This window comes from Pecten maximus, chromosome 3 (assembly GCF_902652985.1).
Source record: "Pecten maximus chromosome 3, xPecMax1.1, whole genome shotgun sequence".
NCBI classification, from domain to species: Eukaryota; Metazoa; Mollusca; class Bivalvia; order Pectinida; family Pectinidae; genus Pecten; species Pecten maximus.
The window spans coordinates 29,772,618-29,795,321 of NC_047017.1; the positions used below are offsets into that span (position 1 = coordinate 29,772,618).

The 22,704-nt window shown below is 36.8% G+C and overlaps 1 protein-coding gene across 1 annotated transcript; it reads right to left on the minus strand.

Annotated features, from left to right (window-relative positions):
- Positions 1 to 1,554: 1,554 nt before the first annotated feature.
- Positions 1,555 to 22,335, minus strand: LOC117322701 (mucin-3A-like). Its single transcript, XM_033877640.1, has 5 exons — positions 21,891 to 22,335; positions 16,061 to 16,128; positions 10,693 to 11,320; positions 1,894 to 9,303; positions 1,555 to 1,676 (listed from the first exon to the last, which is right to left on the minus strand). The coding sequence occupies exons 1-5, from the start codon at positions 22,333 to 22,335 to the stop codon at positions 1,555 to 1,557; spliced, it is 8,673 nt and encodes a 2,890-aa protein (XP_033733531.1).
- Between the last annotated feature and the right edge of the window lie 369 nt (positions 22,336 to 22,704).

A 22,704-nucleotide genomic window follows, 5' to 3' on the forward strand; every position in this document is an offset into this window, starting at 1 on the left:
TAAAAGAGAACGTTATGGTAAAACAGATGTCCTGCTCTGTTAAGGTAGATACATCAAATCAAAACAAGAAGAACTTTAAAGTTATTAATTGCATTATTTATTACATTGCATCAAAAAATATTACAAAATTAAACACAAATATTTCATTTTGTTTTTTAAATTTAAATATGGATAATAATTTATTGCAGTTCAAGTGACACATTACTCAACATTTCAATTAATCTCAGGTTAAAAACTGAGATTTGTTCTATCAACTTTTTATCACAAATTAAATGCAGTTCCCTTATATGTACAATACGACATTGTCAATGTAATATCTTTTCTGCTAACATAACTCACTGAAGATAATTTAATGTCAATAACTTAGGCAAATTTAATAATCAACATTCAACATTTGCTTATCAACCTGAGATTAAATCATCACGAAGTGAATAATTAGATATGTTTCATGTAATCTTTAATTCGTAATTAAACAATAAATAAATATAAACAACTAAACTGATCACTTTTGTAAGGCTGATTCTTTATAAATGTTTGATAAAGGGTTTCTGATTGTCATGCTTGGCAATTGAATGGTGACGTTGTATAATTGGTTTTGTATTGGGACTGTTTGGTTGCATGTATGTTTATGTCATGTACGTAAATCGATGTAATGTTTAATTTTGAATATGAAATATCAGAAAACAGTATGTTAGTCCTTTTGATATAGAGGATTTGACTGCAATGTTGAACAGCGTGCACGAAAACACATGACAAAGAGTATTGTAGTGCCATACGTATGAATCTGAATGTGGTCCAAATACCCTGGCCTAATACGGTGTAGGGAAATGTTTGGTAACATATTTGAAACGTCAAAATGTCAAATTCAATAACGTGTGTGGCAATATTTCTTAATGTGTATCTAGATGTCATGTTGAATGACGTTGACGTAATGTTTGTTTATGTGTATCTAGATGTCATAATTAATGACATATAACGATGTTGGTTGTTAATGTGTTGCAAAATGCCTTATCTAAAGACATGAAAAGGAATGTGTGTTAATATCTATCGCAATTTCATCTTAAATATCGTTATGTCAAATTGAATAAATTGAGGTAGACTCTCATGTTAAATACTTTTTGTTGAATGTCAAAATTAATTACCTGTAGTGGAATGTCATGTTTGATTACTGGTAGTGGAACGTCATGTTTAACTACTTGTAATGGAATGTTTGTTAGGATTTTCTGAATCTTTGTCGTCCCCTTGATTAACGTTCGTTATGTTTTACTCCGTGCTTCAATTCATTGCCTGTGTCATAATTTAGCAACTTAAAAGCAAATAAAAAATGGCGAATAAAAATGAGTAAAAATGATCAAGTCAATAAATAGTTTCTGTCGTTAGGTCACGCACATATTCATCTACAACAATTGACGATATAAAATACATTTAAATAATTTATACACACATGAAATGAATTTTATACACATGAGTCTAGTGCCTTCAATGCCTACAACAGATAATGGAGTCATCCTCACTCAACGTTCACTTACACACACTGATCAATTGTCTATATAATCAGTCATCAAACTCATAGGATTCATTTTCTCCATCATTCTCGTCGTTTTCATCACTATCCTCGCCGCCAATTTTTGTTCCTCTCCGGTGTGAGTTAGAGGCAATAATTCCTGATATGTGATCTGAAAAATAGACGAATAAGATTTTTGCAGTTGCAATAGTAAACTCTGTCGTTAAATAAGTTGTAATCCTTATACATTGTAGTTGTAACGGCATGATTGTTTTTGTGAAATATGCAATAGTTTATTTATATCAACTAAAATGTGTCTACGAGATTGGACTTGTATACAGAAGTATTACCTCTAGTATAAAAGTAAATGTAAATATTTCATTTCTTACCTTTCCTAGCAGAATTTTGGTTTCCGTACATGGGAGGTAAGGTTCTGGATATCCCAGGAAAGTCACGTTGTTCCGTTTCTTTCCTGGTATTCCGGAAAACCGGTGTTTGTTGCTCCACCGGGACATTTAGATCTCCAGAGGGAAGTCCTGTCTGTACGTCTGGTGTCTTTTGGCGTAGCGAATATTTGGATTCTCCAGAAGGTTCTATCTGTACTGCTGGTGTATTTTTAATGTTCTGTGTATCGCTTTGCTTAGATAAGTACTTCGGATTAACGCTAGAAAATCGTCCAGTCGTACGACCTTTATGTAATGTATCCGTTATACGGGCGCCTAGGAGTGAGGAAAGAGTCTGTAAGAGAGGAGTGTCTTCCCCAGCGGTCGTCTTTGACTTGATTGTTCCCTTTGGCGATAAAGAAGACACTTGAGGACTTTGTTCGTGACGAGTTGTCCTTAATTTGTCTACTGTACGTTGTCTGCTATGGTAATTGGTTCTTACGTTTTTTGCAATACTTCTTTCCTGGAAATTTGTCCTTAGTCCTTTTTTCGTACTAGATACATTGTAGTTTGGTCTTGTTTTGTCGACAATGCTTGGTACAGGGTGATTTGTATTAACTTTAGCGACTGGACTTGATGCGTGATATTTTGTCCTAAATATCATGTGACTTGTTTTTACTTTGTTGACTGTACTTGGTGTGTGATAATTCGGCTTTGGTTTGTCGACTTTATCTGGTACGTGATGATCTGTACTTATTTTACTTACTGTGCTTGGAACATGGTGATCTGTTCTCACTTTTTCAGCTCTGTTCGGAACGTGTGTCTCCTCGGGCGATAAAATAAAGACTAGATGACTATTCATTTTATCAGCATTACTTAATTCCTGGTTCTGTGACCCTCGCTGATACTGTTTTGATGTCAATTTGTTGCCCGTGATTGGCAGTTGTTGGTATAAAGTAGAAAACAATGTTTTCCAATCATTAAAAGCATTTGCATCGTGATTTGTCCTCCCTTTGCCGACGGTGCTTTGTTCGTTGTATTTTGTTCTCACTTTGCTGGCACCTGTGCCTGGTTTGTCGTGATGCGGCCCCGTGTTCTTTATTTGAAGTTGGTAAGGAGTTATTGGTTTGTCTTGTCTATTTAAAACGCTATGAATTGTACCTTCTATGTCGACTGTATAAGGCTCGTGTATGTTTGTTGTCGTTCCGTCAACTTTACTCGATACATGATGATAAGCTCTCACTTTATCGACTATGTTTGGTTCGTGGAATGTTTTCGACACCGGGTAAATCGTTCTGTCTGCGTTGTCTTGACTAGTAACCTGGTAACTGTTACCCCTTCTGTCAACTGTTCGTGATTTAGTTGTGGTTGGAGTCATTTCGTCGGCTGTGATTGCCACGATGTGGTAGTTTCTCCTATTGGTGACATCATGTGGCTCGTAAAACTGCGTTCTCATTGTGTCTACATTATTGTGTGTTTGGTAATGAGTACCAAGTCTATGGACTGCACTTTGTTCAGCTGGGTTTGTCGACATTGTGTCAAGTGTCCATGATTGGGGATTGTTTTTCCTTTTTGTGCTGGCTTTGCTTAGTACGGGGATGTTTTTCATCATTTTGTCGACTGTGCTTGGTTGAGGGTTTTTTGTCCTCATTTTGACGATTGTTCTTGGTTTGGGGTTGCTTGATCTCATAGTATAAATGTGAGCTGGGTAGAGGTTATACGTTCCAATTGTGTCAGTTTTGCTCGGTTTGGGTTTGTTTGTCCTCATTGTGATCACTGTGCTTGGTCTGCGGTTGTTTGTTACGTTTTTATCAGCTGTGCTTGATCTGCGGTTGTTTCTTACGTTTTTGTCAGCTGTGCTTGGTTTGCGGTTGTTTGTTACGTTTTTGTCCGCTGTACTTGGTTGGGGGTTGTTTGTCCTCATTGTAATCACTTTGTTTGGTTGGAAGTTTACTGGTCTTATTTCCTTGGGGATTGTTTTTACATTATCAACAATTTTTGGTCCGCTGTAATGTGTTCTCACCATATCGACACCATTCTGAATTATAGTAAGTGTATTGGCTGTAGTTTGTTCAGGTTCACTCATTTTCGGTATGTAGACTATATCCACCGAGGAATGATTTCGTCTGACTTTATCAACACTTCTCTGATCGGTGTAATTAATTCTCGATGGATCAACAATATTCGGTACTTGGTCAATTGCTCTCATACTCCCGATCGTACTTGGTGTATGGTTGTTCGTCTTTACTTCGTCACCTGTATTCGTTTTGTGTTTTGGTTCTTCACCAACGTTGTCGAGTTTGCGTGGTGTTTTGTAATTTTGTCCAATTTTGTCACCGAGTGTTCTAGGTTCCTGGTTGGTTGTTCTCACAATATCGACAATGTTCAATACATGGTTGTCTCTCTTTTCCTTGACGTTTCCGGGTGTGATATTTAACTCATTGATTGTCCTCGCCATGTCAAGGGATCTTGGCGCGTCCTGGTTTGTCCTCGCTTTGTCGAGAGATATTGGCGCGTCCTTGGTTGTCCTCGTTTTTTCCGCGGTTCCTTGTTCCTTGCTGTTTGTCTTCGGTTCAAATACCATGCTTGTTACATAGTTGTGTGTCCTTACTTCGTCGAATGAACTGGGTACTTTTATGTTTTTGCTCACTTTGTCGATTGTGTTCTGTACTATGATATCTGTTTTTACTTTGTTGATTGTGTTTGGTACGTGGTTCGTTGTCCCTGTTGTGTCAACCTTCCGCAGAACATAACTATTTGTCCTCACGTTTTCAGCTGTGCTTTTTTCTGTGTATGACAAATCATGATATAACATATTATCAGTTGTTTGAATTGTTTTAGCAAATTCTACATGCTGTTGGTTTGAATTAGGTTTAATTATATCTTTACCATTTATCCTAGATTGTATTATATTTTTTATTTTTGTCTGTGCACGCTTTAAACTGAATTCAGCTAGCGTGTTGTTCAACTTTTCCGATTTCAACGCTGTTGGGACGGTCGATACAGATTTACCAGCTTCCAAATATTTATCAGGTTTCACAGCTTTCTCAGCTAGATTTGTAGTTCGAACGTCACCAATAAAAGGTTTCGTTGTCTTCTGCAGATGTGTCGCCTTTAAGGGCATATTTGTTAATATCATTTGGTTTGTTTTCGTAATTTGTGTAGAAATTGCTGAAGACGGTTTACTTGTTGCTACGGATTTGGCTATTGTGGTTTCTAAGGGCGTCAGTGCTCTGTCGGCCTTTGTGTATGACTCTTTTGCTGTAGAGGGCGCTGCAGCTGTGTGTTTGAATGATGTTAATGATGGTTCGTTTCCTGTAGAGGGTGCTGCAACTGTGTGTATAAATGTTCTTAATGAAGGTTCTTTTGCTGAAAAGGACGCTGCAGTTGGGTGAACATTTTTTAATGACGATTCGTTTGCTTTATAGTGCGCTGTAGCTGTGTGCATGATAGCTCTTAATGACTGACCACTGCCGGTTCTTAATTGCGGCCTCACTACCGTGTATGTTGTGATTCCTAATGGTGATCGTATTGCTTGGGACGGTGACGCAGCTGTATTTGTGACAGTTCTATGTGGCAGCCCTTTTGCTTTCGAGGCCAAGGGAGCTTTGTATTTTTCGGTTTTTAGTGGTAGTCTCATGGTTTTGGAGGGTAATGCAGCAGTATGTGAGGCAGTTTTTTGCGGTGGCTTTATTGCTTTCAACGACACGAAAGCTATGTGTGATGACTTTCTTAGCGGTCTCATGAATTTGGAGGGTGATGCAGCTGTATGTGTGGCGTATTTTTGTGGCGGTCTCATGGATTTGGAAAGTGAAGCAGTTGTATATGTGGTAGTTCTTTGTGTCGGTCTCGTAGATTTGGAGGGTGACGCAGTCATATGTGTTGAAGTTCTAATTGGTGATATCATTGATTTGAAGAGTGATGCATCTGTATGTGTTGCAGTTCTTTGTGGTGGTCTCACAGATCTGGAAGGGGATGCAGCTGTGTAAGTGGCGGTTCTTAATTGCATGATTAATGGTTGTGATGGCGAGGATGGCTGTCCAACTGGTGAGGAGGGCATGGAGGATGTGCGCCTGCCTTTAGGAATGACAGTTGACGAAATTGTTGTACTAGGCGTGGTTGTAGTTTTAGGCTTGGTAGTTGGCAAAGTCGTAGTAGTGTAGATAATGGCAGTTTCAGGCTTGGTGGTCTTAGAAGTCATAATAATGTTCTTTGTTCTGGTTGAAGCCGCGTGTGTGGTTGTAGTTGTGAATGTGTTTGTAGTTGTGGGTGTGTTTGTAGTTGTGGTTGGAGTTCTGGGTGTAAATTTAGTTGTGGGTATGATTAGAGTTTTGGGTTTGTTTGTAGTTTTTGGGATGCGTGTATTTGTCGGTGTTGTTGTAGTTGTTATTGTGGTTTTTGGTAGGGTTATGGAAGAGGATGTTACTGTAGAATGTTTTGAAGTTTTAGAGGCGGCAACAGGTAAACTGGTTAGGGTTACAGAATTGGATATTTTGAACGTTGGACTTGTTTCTGAAATTGATGGTATTTTAGAGGATAAGTTTGAACGAATGGGTGAATATGTGGAAGCAGAGAAGGATTTATTAGTAGGCATAGCTGTAGTAGGAGTGGAGGGGTTTACAGAAACGGAAGGAATTACAGAGGAGTTTAACTCTAGGAAAGCGGAAGAGATTATGTGAGAGGTTATAGCACTGGCTGTAGAATTAGTATCCTGAAAGGATGTAGAATTAGGTGTCGTTGTGACAGCATGAGAAGATGTAGAAGTGTGTGAATTTGTGACATCAGGAGAGGATGTAGTGGTGGATGTTGCTGTGACAGGGGGAGAGGATGTAGAAGGTGTAGTTATGAGAAATAATGAAGAAGTGGGTACAGTTGTAACAGTTGGAGAGGATGAAGAAATGGGTGTTGTTGTGACAGCGGGAGATGATGAAGAGGTTGGTGTAGTTGTTACAGCGAGAGAATATGTGTATTCAGGTGAAGTTGTAACAGAGGGGGAGGATGCAGAGATGGATGTGGCTGTGACAATTGGATAGGACGAAGAAGTCGGTGTTGTTGTGGCAGAGGGAGAGGATGTAGGAGGTGTGGTTATTACACCTTGAAATGATGAAGTGGGTGCAGTTGTGAGAGTGTGAGAGGATGTAGAGGTGGATGTAGTATTAACAGTTCGAAAGGATATAGCGATGGGTGTAGTAGTTACAGTCGGAGAAATTGTAGGGATGGATGCAGTTTCAACAGTTGGAGAGGATACAGAAGTGGATGTAGCTGTGACAGTGGGAGACGATGTAGAAATGAGTTCAGTTGTTATTACAACAGGAGAAGATGAAGATGTGGGTGTAGTTGTGACAGAAAGAGGAGATGTATAATTCGTTGTAGTTGTTATAGTGGGAGAGGATGTAGAAGGGTGTGTAGTTGTGATAGCGGCTGAGAATGAAGAGGTGGGTGCAGTTGTGACAGCGGAAGAGGATGAAGAGGTGGGTGTTGTTGTGACAGCGGGAGAGGATGAAGAAGTTGGTGGAGCTGTAACATTTGGAGAGAATGTAGAAATGGGTGTAGTTGTTACATCAGGGGAGGATATAGAAGGGGATGTAGCTGTTACATCAGGAGAGGTTGTAAAGGAGGATGCAGTTTTAATAGTGGGAGAGGATGTTGAAGTGGGTATCATTGTTACAACGGCAGAGGATGAAGATGTTTGTGTAGTTTTGATATCAGGAGAGGATGTAGAAGTTGGTATTGCTGTGACAACAGGAGAAGATATATAATTCGTTGTGGTTGTTACAGCGGAAGAGGATGTAGAAGGGGATGTAGTTGTGACAGCGGGTGAGAATGAAGAGTTGGGTGTAGTTGTGACGGCTTGAGAAGATGTAGAAGCTGGTGGAGCTGTAACATTGGGTGAGAATGAAGAAATGGGTGTAGTTGTTACATCTGGGGAGGATGTAGAGGAGGGTGTAGTTGTGATAGCGGGAGAGGTTATAGAGGTTGGTGCAGTTTTAAGAGCGGGAAAGGATGTTGAAGTGGGTATTATTGTGACAACGGGAGAGGACGTTGATGTGGGTGCAGTTGTGACAGCGGGTGAGAATGGGGAAGTGGGTACAGTTGTGACAGTGGGTGAGAATGAAGAGGTGGGTTTAATTGTGACAGCGGGAGAGGATGAAGATGTCGGTGTTGTTGTTACAGTAGGATAGGATGTTGAGGTGGGCATTGTTGTGAAAACGGGAGAGGACGTATACTTAGGTGTTATTGTGACAGGGGGAGATGATATAGAAGTGGGTGTTGTTGTGACAGCGGGAGAGGATGCAGAAGTAGATGCATTTGTGATGGCGGGGGAGGATGTTGAGGTAGGTATAGCTGTGACAATACGAGAAGATATATAATTAGGTGTTATCGTAGCAGCGGGAGACGATGTAGAAGTGGATGTAGGTGTGACATCGGGGGATGATGCAGAATTGCGTGTAGGTGTGACATCGGGGGCAGATGTAGAGGTTGTTATAGATGTAACAGCTGGAGAGGATGACGAAGTAGGTGTTGTATCAGCTGGAGAGGACGAAGAAGTGGATTTAAACATAACTGTTGGAGATAATGTTGAGGTGGGTTTTGTTGTGACAGCGGAGGAGGATGTAGATGTGAATGTAGTTGTGACAGCGGGAGTTAAAGAAGTAAGTGTTGTTGTGAACATGGCTGTATTGGAAGCGGTTGCTTTTGGGTACTTTGTTGCATTTGTTGTACTTTTTGTTTTGTCGAGCGTGGCTGTAGTTTTGGTAGTGATCATGTTAGTTGGCGTTGTAGTTATGATTGTAGTTTCGGAAGAGGTTGTGTTTGTAAGTGTTATAGTAGGAAAAGGATTTGCTGTGTTGGTTGTGTTGGTGGGCGTGACTGTAGTGATGTGAGTTTTTGTGATGGTGGGCGTGCTTGCAGTGATGAGCGTAGTTGTGTTGGTGAACAGGATTTTAGTGATGGGAGTAGTTGTTTTAATGGGTGTTACTGCAGTGATGGAAGAGGTTGTATTGGTGGAGGTGACTGTAGTGATGGGAGTGATTGTATTGGTTGTTGGCGTAACTGTAGTAATGGGAGTGGTTGTGTTGAAAGACCTAGTTGTAATTATCGGAATGATTGGGTTGATGGACATAGTTGTAGTGATTGGAGCGGTTGTGTTGAGTGAGGAGGACAAATGTATAGCTGTGGGTGTAGTTGTGTTGGAGGATATAACTGTAGTGATGTAAGTGGTTATGTTGCTGGACGTAGGTGTAGTTATGTAAGTGGTTATGTTGCTGGGCGTAGGTGTAGTTATGGACATGGTTTTGATTTTGGAATTGGTTGTGTTGGGGGGCGGGTTTGTAGTGATTATTGATGCGGGGACGGTATGGTCTGAGAGATTGACCAGTCCTCTAAGACCACCCTTGGTTGTTGACAATTTCTGATCTGAAACACAAAGATTGTGTACACAGTGTGATCGATATATCGCCTGGTTCCAATGTGATCGTACGTATAACATGCATATTATGTGTACTGATATGACATTGATGGAATGACTGATGGTTCTTATGGTATGATGAAAATCATATGTATAAGCAACAGATAAGTCATTGGTAAGTGTCTTAAAAATCTCATGTTTGTATAGTGAGAATTGCATGCAGCCATTCAGATGAAGTGTATGATCAGAGCGTTGCTTATATAAACAGCAGATTCATTGTATAAGCAGGAAATTGTATTTCTCACCTGACCGTTTTGTTATCCAGTGAATTTGCTGTGAGTGTGATGTACACTGAAGCATTTTTCATTGATCGTGTCAGTGAGCAAAGGATTGTAACGTCAGAAAATGGAAAATGACGCTACGTAATGAATTAAAAATGGTGCGACAAAATGGCTGCCTCCATTTGATTTTATCCTTTATATTTTGAAAAAAAAAACTGTCAAAGTTTAAGTTTTGAGTTAAGTGATAAAAAGTATATTAAATTTGTTTTCATTTCATTTGAGATTAGTATTTGCAAACCAAAGCTCGCAGAAATAACTTCTAAGACTCGTTTAATAAAATATCACATGGAATGAGAACTCAATAAAGATCCTACATTAATGAACAGTAGATAATGTAAGGACGTACAGATGTACAGCAGAAAGTGTATACATGATCAGATTACTATTCTATCAACAGAAATGTGTATATATGACGCTTAGTCAAACATTGCTATATTACAATGACGAAAATTGAAACAAAGACTATAAATAACAAATTGTACACATTAAAAATAACAAAATATCATAAGACTATTATCACTGCTTGAATTAGCAACGTTTGGTACGCTTCAGTTGACTATCATTGCGTTAGGAAGATGACCAGCAAGTTATGTTTTTGAAAGGAAATAGCATGTTATATCGATATAAAAGCAAAGTAAAGTTCATCGTATATGTCAGTCTAATATGCATCGATGTGTTTTTAGTTAATTGTTATTCTTACCCGACTATATTAAACGCTTATATGGATGTTATTTCGTTATAAAAAGATATTCCTACCAGCTCACCTGTTGAAGTATTGACTATAGTATTTTTTCTTGGACGTTTTTTCATATTAAAATATTGCTACCGGCTCACTTGTTGAAGAATGGACTATAATGTTATTTTTATAAACGTATCTTTTTTTATATTAAGATATTGCTACCAGCTCACTTGCTGAAGTATGGACTATAGTGTTATTTATATAGACGTTTCTTTTTTATATTAAGATGTTCCTACCGGTTCACCTTTTGAAGTACAGGCTATGGTGTTGTTTATATGGACATGTCTTTTTATATTTAGATATTCCTACCAGCTCACCTGTATGAACTATGGTGCTGTTTGTCGCCGACATTTGTTTGTTCTCCCCTGCCTCGTGTTTTTCTTTGACAGCTCCATGACTGCCGATCAAACTTTCATGGCTCCTAACTTCAGTGGGCTGTGAAGTACTCGTATCGTTCTGGTATTCAACCTCTGATTGGTGTATACCTGTACTTGTGTCGTTCTCGATAATCTGCCATGGTTGTTTTACATGTTTTGTTTCTACTGTAGTTCTTGGTGATGTAGACATCACATCTGTGTCATTTTTGTTTTCTTGTAAATCAGCACCTCCGACATTAGTTGAGATAGTTGCTGTGTCCCTATCAGGTAATGGTGTATTGCTGTATACATGTCCATCATTGCCTTTCATTCCTACAGATTCACCAGCGGGTTTCTTTTCGATGCCAGTATTTACTCCACCATCTAATTTAGACACGTTGTCAGGATTTTCTGTTGGTTCTAGCACTCGATTCTCGTTTAACACATTATCTAGATACTCATTCAGCAGAGCTTGTAACTCGGTATACGACACCAGATTGTCGTAGCGTTGACCTACCGTTTCATAGAAGTCAGATATTTTACTGTCCTCCCTTCCTTTGTCTATTATCACAGTTGCAGATGTATCCGCCTGGAAAAAATGGAATAGTTCATAAACAATAGTTACAATATGCCTAAGTAGAGATATTCGCGTATTGGTCGATATGAAAAAGATCACGATATCAGTAATCATCAACGTATCGCTACAATAGGTACAATCACGAACGTTCGGGGGGTGCGAAAACAGATTCTGGAATTTTGGAAAGCATTCCCGTAATTATATGTTAACTATGTCATGATGTCTGTTGCCGCCATCACCGTGGTAGATATGTTGCCTATTTCATGATTTGTGTTGCCATCATTGTGCTAGATATATAGACTACATCATGATTTGTGTTGTCATCATCATGGTAGATATGTAACCTACGTCATGATGTGTGTAACCATCATTGTGGTAGATATGTGATCTACGTCATGATTTGTGTTGCCATCATTGTGCTAGATATGTAGACTACATCATGATTTGTGTTGTCATCATCATGGTAGATATGTGACCTACGTCATGATGTGTGTTGCCATCATTGAGGTAGATATGTCCATCATTGAGGTAGATATGTGACCTACGTCATGATGTGTGTTGCCATCATTGAGGTAGATATGTGACCTACGTCATGATGTGTGTTGCCATCATTGAGGTAGATATGTGACCTACGTCATGATGTGTGTTGCCATCATCCTATCCTTGATCCCGACATTCCCTTTAAGAATATAGTCCTTACGGCCGGTAATCATATATAACGAATACTAAAACGCGACCGATAACGAGATGTGTAATTAACACTGACCAATATCTACAACGCTGCCTGACGTTAGATACCGCATAGAATTAACTTTTATTTAAACAACATTTAACACATTATTTTATAATGGTATGTGGTGGGTTGCCCACCGTCTCAAAGTCATGTCACCCAAGAGTACTGTAGAATGAGCGTTGATGTGTGTTGATGCCTGATTACTACATGAACCATATCTCATATAGTAAATCTCAACAAACAATTTTGAGATGTCCTTTATGTGGGTGGTGGTACAATATGACTGTTTTCAGTGATGATGTTTCTGAAATATTTCTCGAAAGAAGGATATTGTCAATTTCCATATTTTCACCCCGTCTCAGGTCCTGGGATAAGTCCTTTTTACATCCCTGTATTTTCGTTCGCAGCAATTACGGCGAACGTTAACCTAGTCGCCCCGTGTGAATATATATGTAAATATTGACAGATTGCTTACTGCAAACCACGTGTCAGCGTTTACTAACAAGCGCCATGCCTAATTTTATTATCAACATCAGATCATTTATTCCATAGAATAATGAAACAGCTGTCAAATTGTTCTAATACAGAAAATATTGCGATTTGTTGTGAATAAACAAACTGAAATGCGGGAACTTTTTTTCTGCTGTTACGACGGAGAAAGTGGGTGGGGTTGAGTTGTCAGTCAACGACTTTAGCAAATAGCAGTGCTGAACTTGGATAAACTAGACGTCAAAATAATCTTCAACGTATATCAGACAGGGTAAATGTTCGTATAAACACCATTTTTGACAAAAGAGCATTTTGTAAAAAGTAGTATATGCAAACATTTTGCTTTCAAACATGAAACATATACCTCTAACTCTGAGGGAGGGGTATATCCGAGGGCTGGTAACACAAAGAGTGTAAGCCGACTGTAATAAGTAGTGATTTATATGTAGAGTGGAAGGATAGACCACACGCTGTACACGTGTAGTTAGCACTGCCAAATATAAGAATATATACATACTAATAGCTCAGAGCTATGTTTATTGTACTCTCTACTACAAGTAATATCTCATTGATATATGTGTATTTAGATATAGGAGTGTATGTCTACCTTAAACACGACTGGGGCAGTTTGAGGATTGTAAAAATCACACTCAAGTGAATAACATCTCGAACAATGAATTCAGTGATAGAGAATTGTATAAATGTACAGTTGTTTGTAAACCGATGAATTTAAAAAAAATGCATCATAAAAATGTATCTGTGCATATTTTAAAAGTATATTTAAAAAAAGAAAGAATTTCAATTTTGAAGAATGTTACCGAAATATATCGTGTTCAAATCATCGGGAAATTAGTACGCCTAGCACTGAGCTGCTTCTAATGTAATCGGAGAGAGCTATTATATAATGATTATACGGATACCAAAGGAGCTATGTCAGCAACAGAGACCCTACCAGAAAAGCTCTGTCAGTCACACAGAGCCGCGCAGATATGCTAAATTGATGGAGTCCATATTGGAAAATGAAATGCCTAGCTGGTCTATGTGTATGTCTGAGAATACTTCAGTTATTTTGATGCTGGAAAGGTTTCCTCTATTGTTATTCTGGGATACATACATGGATTTATGTACGCGTTCACGTTGAACGTAATCATATTTAAGGGATTTCCGTACGCATTCCCGTGGAACCGTATCTTTATGCATCTGAGGGATTTCTGTTCCCATTCCTGTGGAACTTTATTATATTCATATATCTGAGGGATTTCTCTACGCATTCCTGTGGAACCGGTTTTTGATATATCTAAGGGATTTCTGACAGCCTCATGTGGAACCGTTTCCTTATATATATATATCTGATGGATTTCTTACGCATTACTGTGGAGCGTTATTATATTGACATATCTGAGGAATTTCTGTACGCATTCCTGTGGAACTTTGTTATATTTATATATCTGAGTGATATCTGTACGCGTTCCTGTCGATTCTTATCATATTTATTTATCTGAGGGAGTTCAATACGTATTCCCGTATAACTCATTTGTTGTACATAAATAGAATGTGTCACAGTTAAGGTAAAGCGTTACAAAGCTGTTAAGTTGACTATACCAACAGCAGGCATGGTTATCTTCCTATGGAAAGCGACTACATGACTACATAATCGTTGGCACGAGGTTAGTACAGACTATGAATAGAATATGATATTTGAAATATTCCAGTACACGTATGTTGTCTTTTGAACATATACGTTTCACAGGCATGAACAGTACCAATGGTGTTATTGGTACAACTGATCAGACTTTGAAATCTCAATGGCTAAACGTTTTGATTTAATTAATGAGTGTTAATGTTTGTTACCAAGAAAATTTATAACATTGCTAAATTGCTGTGTTGGTTTGATAAAAAAAACCTTTTTGAGTTCCAAATGGAGCTTTAAATTAAATACTGTGCTTAAACATATCAAATGTATGGTAAAATATCACTAAAACATACAAAATAACCAAGGCACATGAATAGAATTACAAGTCAAGACAAAATACAATGTACAATGGCATCACCACAAGATGACGCAATATATATTATACCCAGTAAATAAAGACAAACATACAGCAGCATCACCGAAATAGTTTTTTAATATAATATATCATAAGAGACAATGTCCCAGAAACAAAAAGACTATGTCAACCCACCATAACAACAGAAAACACAGCAAAGATATATACTGAGCAGCAACCAAAGAGAAAATATACCACAACGTCTACCAAAACGGTCAAATATACCACGACGTCTATCAAAATGGACAGCATATACCACAACGTCTACCAAAATGGACAACATATACTACAACGTCTATCAAAACGGTCAAATATACCACAACGTCTACCTAAACGGTCAAATATACCACAACATCTACCATTACGGTGAAATATACCACAACATCTACCATAACGGTCAAATTTACCACAACGTCTACCATAACGGTCAAATTTACCACAACGTCTACCATAACGGTCAAATATACCACAACGTCTACCAAAATGGACACAATATACCACAACGTCTACCAAAATGGACAACATATACCTCAACGCCTACCAAAGCGGTCAAATATACTAAAACGTCTACCATAACGGTCAAATATACCACAACGTCTACCAAAATGGACACCATATACTACCACGTCTACCAAAATGGACAACATATACCACAACCTCTAACATAAGTAAACCTATAACACAACATTAACCAAAATAGACAAAATATACCACAGCACCTACCAAAACGGTCAAATATACCACTACGTCTACACAAATGGACACAATATACCACAACCTCTAACATAACAGACAAACTATAACACAACATTTACCAAAATAGACAAAATATACCACAGCGTCTACCAATACGGCCAAATATACAACAATGTCTTACAAAAACGGACAAAATGTATCACAACGACTATCTAAAGGGGCAAAATATACCACATATACCACAACGTCCGACAAAATAGACAAAATATACCAGAACGTCTTTCAAAATGGACAGGATAAAGTCAAAATGAAAATAAAAGTTATCACGAAAACATGCAATGCAACAACATTTTTTTTTACCAAGATCAGAAGTCCTGTTTGTGCAGCAGAATCGAAAAAAATATATATTGAATCCAGCAATAACCCTATATACATTTTAAAGAAGTCCCGGTATAATTACACTGAATAACATCAAATAGTACTTAAACTGTATTCAAGACCATTTGTACAAAGATAAAAAGTCATCGACCACATAATTTTCCCGTTTTGATAATTCTTAACCTCTCTTCTATCTATATGAAATTGCTGTAGCATATTAATATGTTCTAATCTTTACAATGATTCATAATTAGCTGTCATTATTAATAATAATTTAACAATCCTCTTTATAGCGTAGATAGTAAAACATGGTAAAAGTAAACATAGTAACCACCAGTCTAGTCGATATAGATTCCGTAAGTAGTAACTCTTAAATAAACAAAACAAGCAAGAAATTCAAACTCCTACCTTAGTTTGGATTCTTTCAGAGCCTGACGCTGGGGCTCCATCAGCTAGGTAAGCTATGGCCACCATGCCTACAAGGAGAGTTTCAAGTAGAGTCATTTCCCTTTTTTCTCGTGAAACATTGATTCCAGATTAACCAAAGACAAATATATATATAGGCAAAATAATTAATTCCAATGCCGATAATCTTAATAGTTAAAAAATGAGCATGCTAAACACAAGCTCTTACAGAGAAACTGATTGGTCGGGAGAGGCTCAAGGATATTTCCTGGTAGGGTAAACCATTGGAGATCCCCAAACCATTGCGCAAGCAGTTATTACAAGTTTGATGAGGATAGAATTGCTCATCAGATTTCTTTTCAGGATAATTATGATTTTTTTAATTGCCTCAAATGAAATTCGATAATGTTTGATATTATGAAATATTTTGAATACTTTTGTAAATTTTAAGGTATATTGTTTTCGATAATGATAATGGCAAAATAAACAAACACTATACTTTCATTTTATATTAAATGGACATGGATATCTTGAATATCTACAAAAAAATAAATAAAAAAATGTGTAAGACAAATACATATCTAGAAATTGAAGTTTTTTTCATAGAAAAACAAAAGGGCGTCATCCACATTCACAATTTACATTTAAATGTCTTTTCCGGAAACTATATCAATGTATTTAGTTTCTATAGTTTTACTTCCCCTAACACTATCACTTATACACTCACTTTTAAGATTATATGAACACACATTGAAAATTAATGTACACATTTTTGCCCTCCAGGGATGGAGAGCCGCGTCCATTAACCACTTCCCGTTCCTCACTCACCAATAATTTGTTGGCAACAATATTTATATCTACTTAACCAATACATCTGCATATACATTTCATTTTTATATTTATAATTGTATGCATTCTTTGCAACATGATGCATCCTTCCATTGTTTTATTGTTTCCATTGTTATTGTTGATATGGTTTTATCACTGATCATAATTTCATCACTCTTTTCACTCGGCATGCTTTTATGTCTAGCTATCTGTTCGTTCGTTCGTCTGTTCGTAGAAAAAAAAAACCTTCCCGATAACCTCTCCTTAACTGTTTAATTGGAACAGTTTTAGGTATAAAAGCCCATAGCTCATTAGGCCTTCTATCGATTTTATTTTACCCTTTTACCTAAATTTGGTATAACAATCAGTTTTTACATTTCTGTGATTCTAGTAATTTCTCTCATTTCTTTGGCCTAGTTTGGTTTTCACATTTACGTAATTATCGTGAATGTGATCTTTTGATATTATTTTACTTTACAAAAATACAAATCTTGATATTCTAGTGTTTGGTTTTAGGTGTTTTCTTACTTGACGAAGCATATCAAACAAACTTTAGGGGATAAAAGGTGAAATATTCATATATAAAAAAATGGATGTAGTGCAGAAGTTTAAGCTGCTTGTACATGGTATTTCTGGCTTGGCGATAAGTAGCCGAAAATCGTGAGTTCGAGACCCGGTCAGAGTCATAAAATGGTCTTCCTCGTTAATTTTTTCGTTACTATGTTATATGTCTGATTATTGAAAAATGTATCATAAAATTATGTCCTATATGCATGTGATAACGGAACCACCATGTTTAACGGCATCATAGACGTCATAGTAGACTTTACTTTTTAGAAATGGGAAATCAACAATTGGGAAATTGAATTTACCATGCTTACAACTTCACATGGATATTATATATGCTAATAGGTATGGTATATTGCTCTGTTTGATACAACACCCCCTTTTCATATCGAATTACATACAACTTGCAAAAAAGTGGTTAAGATTTTTAACGTTGGATAGATTCAGCATAATGCAAAGGTACATCCATCAAACCAAAACTTTAAGCATTCGTTGTAAAAGATGTCTTATCGAGAGTGCATAGGCACATTAACGAAAAATAAGTTTCTTGAACCCCGCAAAATATCAAAAATTATTTAGCAAATATCATCTATTATATCACCAATGGCAATGTACTTTATTGTCCCTGAATCTCAACATATCATAATCTATACTGTCAGTCACAGGAATGTATGCCATACCGGAACAATGGATATTTCCCTCCATAATGAGCCGGGTATGGTAGCACGTATTCTGGGATAGGTATAACTCAATAAACACCGTTACTATGACGTCATAAAATGTGCTGGAAAACGAGTAGGAATCTCGATAAGAGTAAGTAGTTCCTGTCCATACCGGATTTGATATTAAACCTATTTCCGTCAGTAATTCCATTTAAAAATCTATTTGTATTCACGCCTGAAGTAGAAAGTACGTGTGGCCTATTTATAGAGGGGATGTGCCAACAGAATCGGTGACTAATGTTCCGGAATCTTTTTACAATGGCGACTTCACTGCCGTGTAGCTCCAAAATTTTCATTATAGGATCCTGTGCATAGGTCCATGAACTTAAAAGTTGTTATTTATCCTATTCACTTTCACAAGATAAAACCATTAGTAGTTAAATAAGTTATAAGCTAAACGCGAAAATATAATCTGGAATGAAATATAGCATTGTGAGAAATCATGGCTTTAATGTAGAACTAGAAAATACAACCTGATTTTTTTTTATTCTTAAAGTACATGTATGCGAATATGATGTGAAAACTTTGACATAAGCAGTAAGGATTCTGAGACATAGTAATTCAAAAAAAAATATTAAACACAAATAAGCGTATATTCATTTAAGGAAAAATAAAATGAATCTCCTTCATGACGCAATTCAATTTGAGAGTTGTTTCCCTGCAATACTGAACATATACTTTTTCGCATATCATAGACTTAATGTTTTTAAATGCATGTCATACCAAGACAGCTAAATAAACAACCATTTGCATATTTAAGCTTATATCAACTGTATGGAGTTATTAATACTTAACAGTAACCACGGGAGTGAAAATATAAAAAAAAGGTTCCACCAACTATTAACTTTAATCATTTATCTTTTTTATAATTAATTCTATATGGACTATATTTCTGCAAAGGACAAGTTCAGTAACATTATGAGAATAGTTTACATGTATCTTGTTCATCGTTTATTGAAATGGAAGCTAGAGCATTAGGAATTAACCCACATAATACCGACAGGACGTAAATTTATGTGTAGTTATTGCGCAATACCATGTTATATCGTGTGGGACGTGAGATATCCCCAGATCTAGCCTCAGCCCACAGGTGGTCACACAGAAAATTGTGCTGGACTGTTTTGGTGTGGGTTCCGTGAATAAGCGTTATAGCGAATTCCACACCAATCCTGCCTGGTGTCATGGATTGTTATAACGGATAAATAGGGTGAACTGAAACACTACCACAAGAATTTGGTAAGGCATTTCAAAAATATGTTTCTTGAGTGCACTACAACATATAAAATTTCGTATATGTAATATGATGATTGACTGTAGTTTTATTGTGCTTTAACCGGATGGTTCATATACGCCTAAAATTGAACAAACGAAAACAATGGAAATATCGACGGACGAATAAAAAGGAGGGTTTATTGGTCAGGTCAGATATGGCTTCATTCACACGGGCAGGACGCAAATGTGTATATTCTTTTCTCTCTTGCTGCCTACATACCCAATGGAGCACTTCAAAAGTGGTGTCTATACGCTTTACCCGGTGGAAAGTAATGAGAGTGAAAGAAATAACCCGACTTTAAACCGAAGAGTACCAGACCATTGGACTTCCTGTAAGAGGATTTTTTATCATATGCTTGCATACCTTTACAATGAGTGTATGATATTTCTTTTATTACATGCGGTCATGTATTCGTCAAATTCTTACCGTGTACAATGTCTACAATGCTTCTGCCAATAAGAGACAAAACATGTTTATGGTAGAATACATTAATTTCTGATAGAGCTCTTGTTATATCGGACCTCAAATCTTTGCTCAGTATATTTGTCAGATTTGTCTCGCAGACAACAAAAATCAACATTACAATTGTAATTTTCAGCTGTGGTAACGGCTCGTAATACCAGTCTGAAATCAAATTCAAGTCATTTAATGCATGTTTTGTCGACATTGTATTGTTTAAGATTATATATAAGTTTTAAAATATTCTATGAAATGCATTTGGTGCTATTAATGTTGTAACATATTTGAAATCGAATTTTTTTCATTGCATGTGCAATTTTGATGTGTTCATAAGCTTATCAGTGGGGACCATTAGGATATATTTCTGGAAAAAGATGTGCCATAAAATTACTTTTGGCAACCTGTAAAATGAAAATGTCTTTATTTTCATGGGTCCGATATAATTTTCATAGTCACCGAATTCTATGCATGGACAAGGGGGAAATAACATACTTTAAATAGGGGTGATTTTCCCACTGCTACATAATTAGTTACAACCAGAACATTGTTAGTCGGGGAAAACTTGCTATACATTATATTGGGAATATAGATCTAATTAGGTACAAACCAGTACATAGTGAACCGTGGAAAACATACTTTTCATGATATTGGGAATATATCCCTATTCACGTCAATTAACAAAGCATTGGTCATCAAAGGTTTGGCTGGCATAATAAACGCATAATTTACTGCGTCCGACGGATATCAACTGTAAAAAATTTTTTTAGAGATTTTTCGGACGGATAGGCGGGTACTAAAATAATTAAAAAAAAAATCTCACATGTACGGTTTATCAAAGCGAAACAGGGCTATAAATAAATACCCGAATCACAATGGTGAGTTGTAGGTTTTTCGTAATATGAATATTGTATTCAATGAATAAAAGATTATTGTATTCTTGTATGGTTAATTATTCTATTATCTAAATTAAATGGGTGTAATTGATTGGATGTCACACCATCCTATATCAGAACAACTGTTAACTATTCTATTATGTAGATTAAACGAGTGTGAAATTGATTGAATGTCACACCATCCTATATTAGAACATATATTAGTTATTCTACTATGTAGATTTAACGAGTATGTAAGTAACTGGATGTCACTGCATCCAATGTAAGAAAATCTGTTAATATTTTCCCTACTTTCCTTTCCAAAGTACACAACTTTGATCCCTAGAACCAATGGGCGGTTCTACTTAAACGGACACATATCATCTTTCACTTTGAATCATTGATCGGCCAACCAACCGATTTCCATAATTTTGACCCATAGCATCACAAACAATCCGATTTAAATACTTATGACCCCCATGACAACTAACAACCCGATTTCCATACTTTTGACTTTTAACGTCACTAAGTTGAAAATTTCCATGTTTGACCTTTAGCATAATGGATTATTATCTAATTTTCATAACTAAGTAGCCAATTTGAATTCAATACTTTTGACCTCCAGCATCACTAGGAAACCAGTTTCCATACTTTTGAGCTTAATTGTGATTAAATAGCCACACGTTTGACCTCTATCATCAGTAAGCAGCTGGTTCCAATACTTCTGACCTCTATTATCAGAAAGAAGCTGGTTCCAATACTTTTGACCTCTGTCATCAGTAAGCAGCTGCTTACCATACTTTTGACCTCTATCATCAGTAAGTATCCTATTTCCATACTTTCGACCTCTTTCATCAGTTAGTAGCCTATTTCCATACTTTCGACCTCTTTCATCAGTTAGTAGCCTATTTCCATACTTTCGACCTCTTTCATCAGTTAGTAACCTGTTTCCATACTTTCGACCTCTATCATTATTAAGTAGCCTATTTCCACACTTTTGACATCTATCATCATTAAGTAGCCTGTTTCCACACTTTTGACATCTATCATTATTAAGTAGCCTATTTCCACACTTTTGACCTATATCATTATTAAGTAGCCCATTTCCATACTTTTGACCTCTATCCTCATTAAGTAGCCTATTTCCATACTTTTGACCTCTTTAATCATTAAGAAGCCTATTTCCATACTTTTGACCTCTATCATCATTAAGTAGCCTATTTCCATACTTTTGACCTCTATCATCAGTAAGCAGCCTATTTCCATGCTTTCAACCTCTTTCATTGGTATATAGCCTATATCCATACTTTTGACCTCTATCATAAATAAGTAGCCTATTTCCATACTTGTGACATCTTTCATCATTAAGAAGCCTATTTCCATACTTTTGACCTCTATCATCATTAAGTAGCCTATTTCCATACTTTTGACCTCTATCATCAGTAAGCAGCCTATTTCCATGCTTTCAACCTCTTTCATTGGTATATAGCCTATATCCATACTTTTGACCTCTATCATAAATAAGTAGCCTATTTCCATACTTGTGACATCTTTCATCATTAAGTAACTTATTTCCATACTTTTGACCCTATCATCAGTAGGTAGCCTATTTCCATACTTTCGACCTTTTCATTAGTATCTAGCCTATTTCTATACTTTTGACCTATATCATCATTAAGAAGCATATTTCCATACTTTCGACCCCTATCATTATTAAGTAGCCCATTTCCACACTTTTGACACCTATCATCATTAAGTAGCCTATTTCCATACTTTTGACATCTTTCATAAGTAAGTAGCCTATTTCCATACTTTCAACCTCTGTCATTAGTATGTAGCCTATATCCATACTTTTGACCTCTATCATAAATAAGAAGCCCATTTCCACACTTTTGACACCTATCATCATTAAGTAGCTTATTTACA

Bases quoted from the DNA above. Each gene is read 5' to 3' on its own strand.
- LOC117322701 (XM_033877640.1), bottom strand. From the start codon at position 22,335: ATGAAAGATGTCACAAGTATGGAAATAGGCTACTTATTTATGATAGAG. The intron at 11,321-16,060 runs GTAGGAGTTTGA...CATTTTTTCCAG, and splicing joins CTGAAAGAATCCAAACTAAG to GCGGATACATCTGCAACTGT. The intron at 9,304-10,692 runs GTGAGCTGGTAG...TTTGTGTTTCAG, and splicing joins CAGCACCATAGTTCATACAG to ATCAGAAATTGTCAACAACC.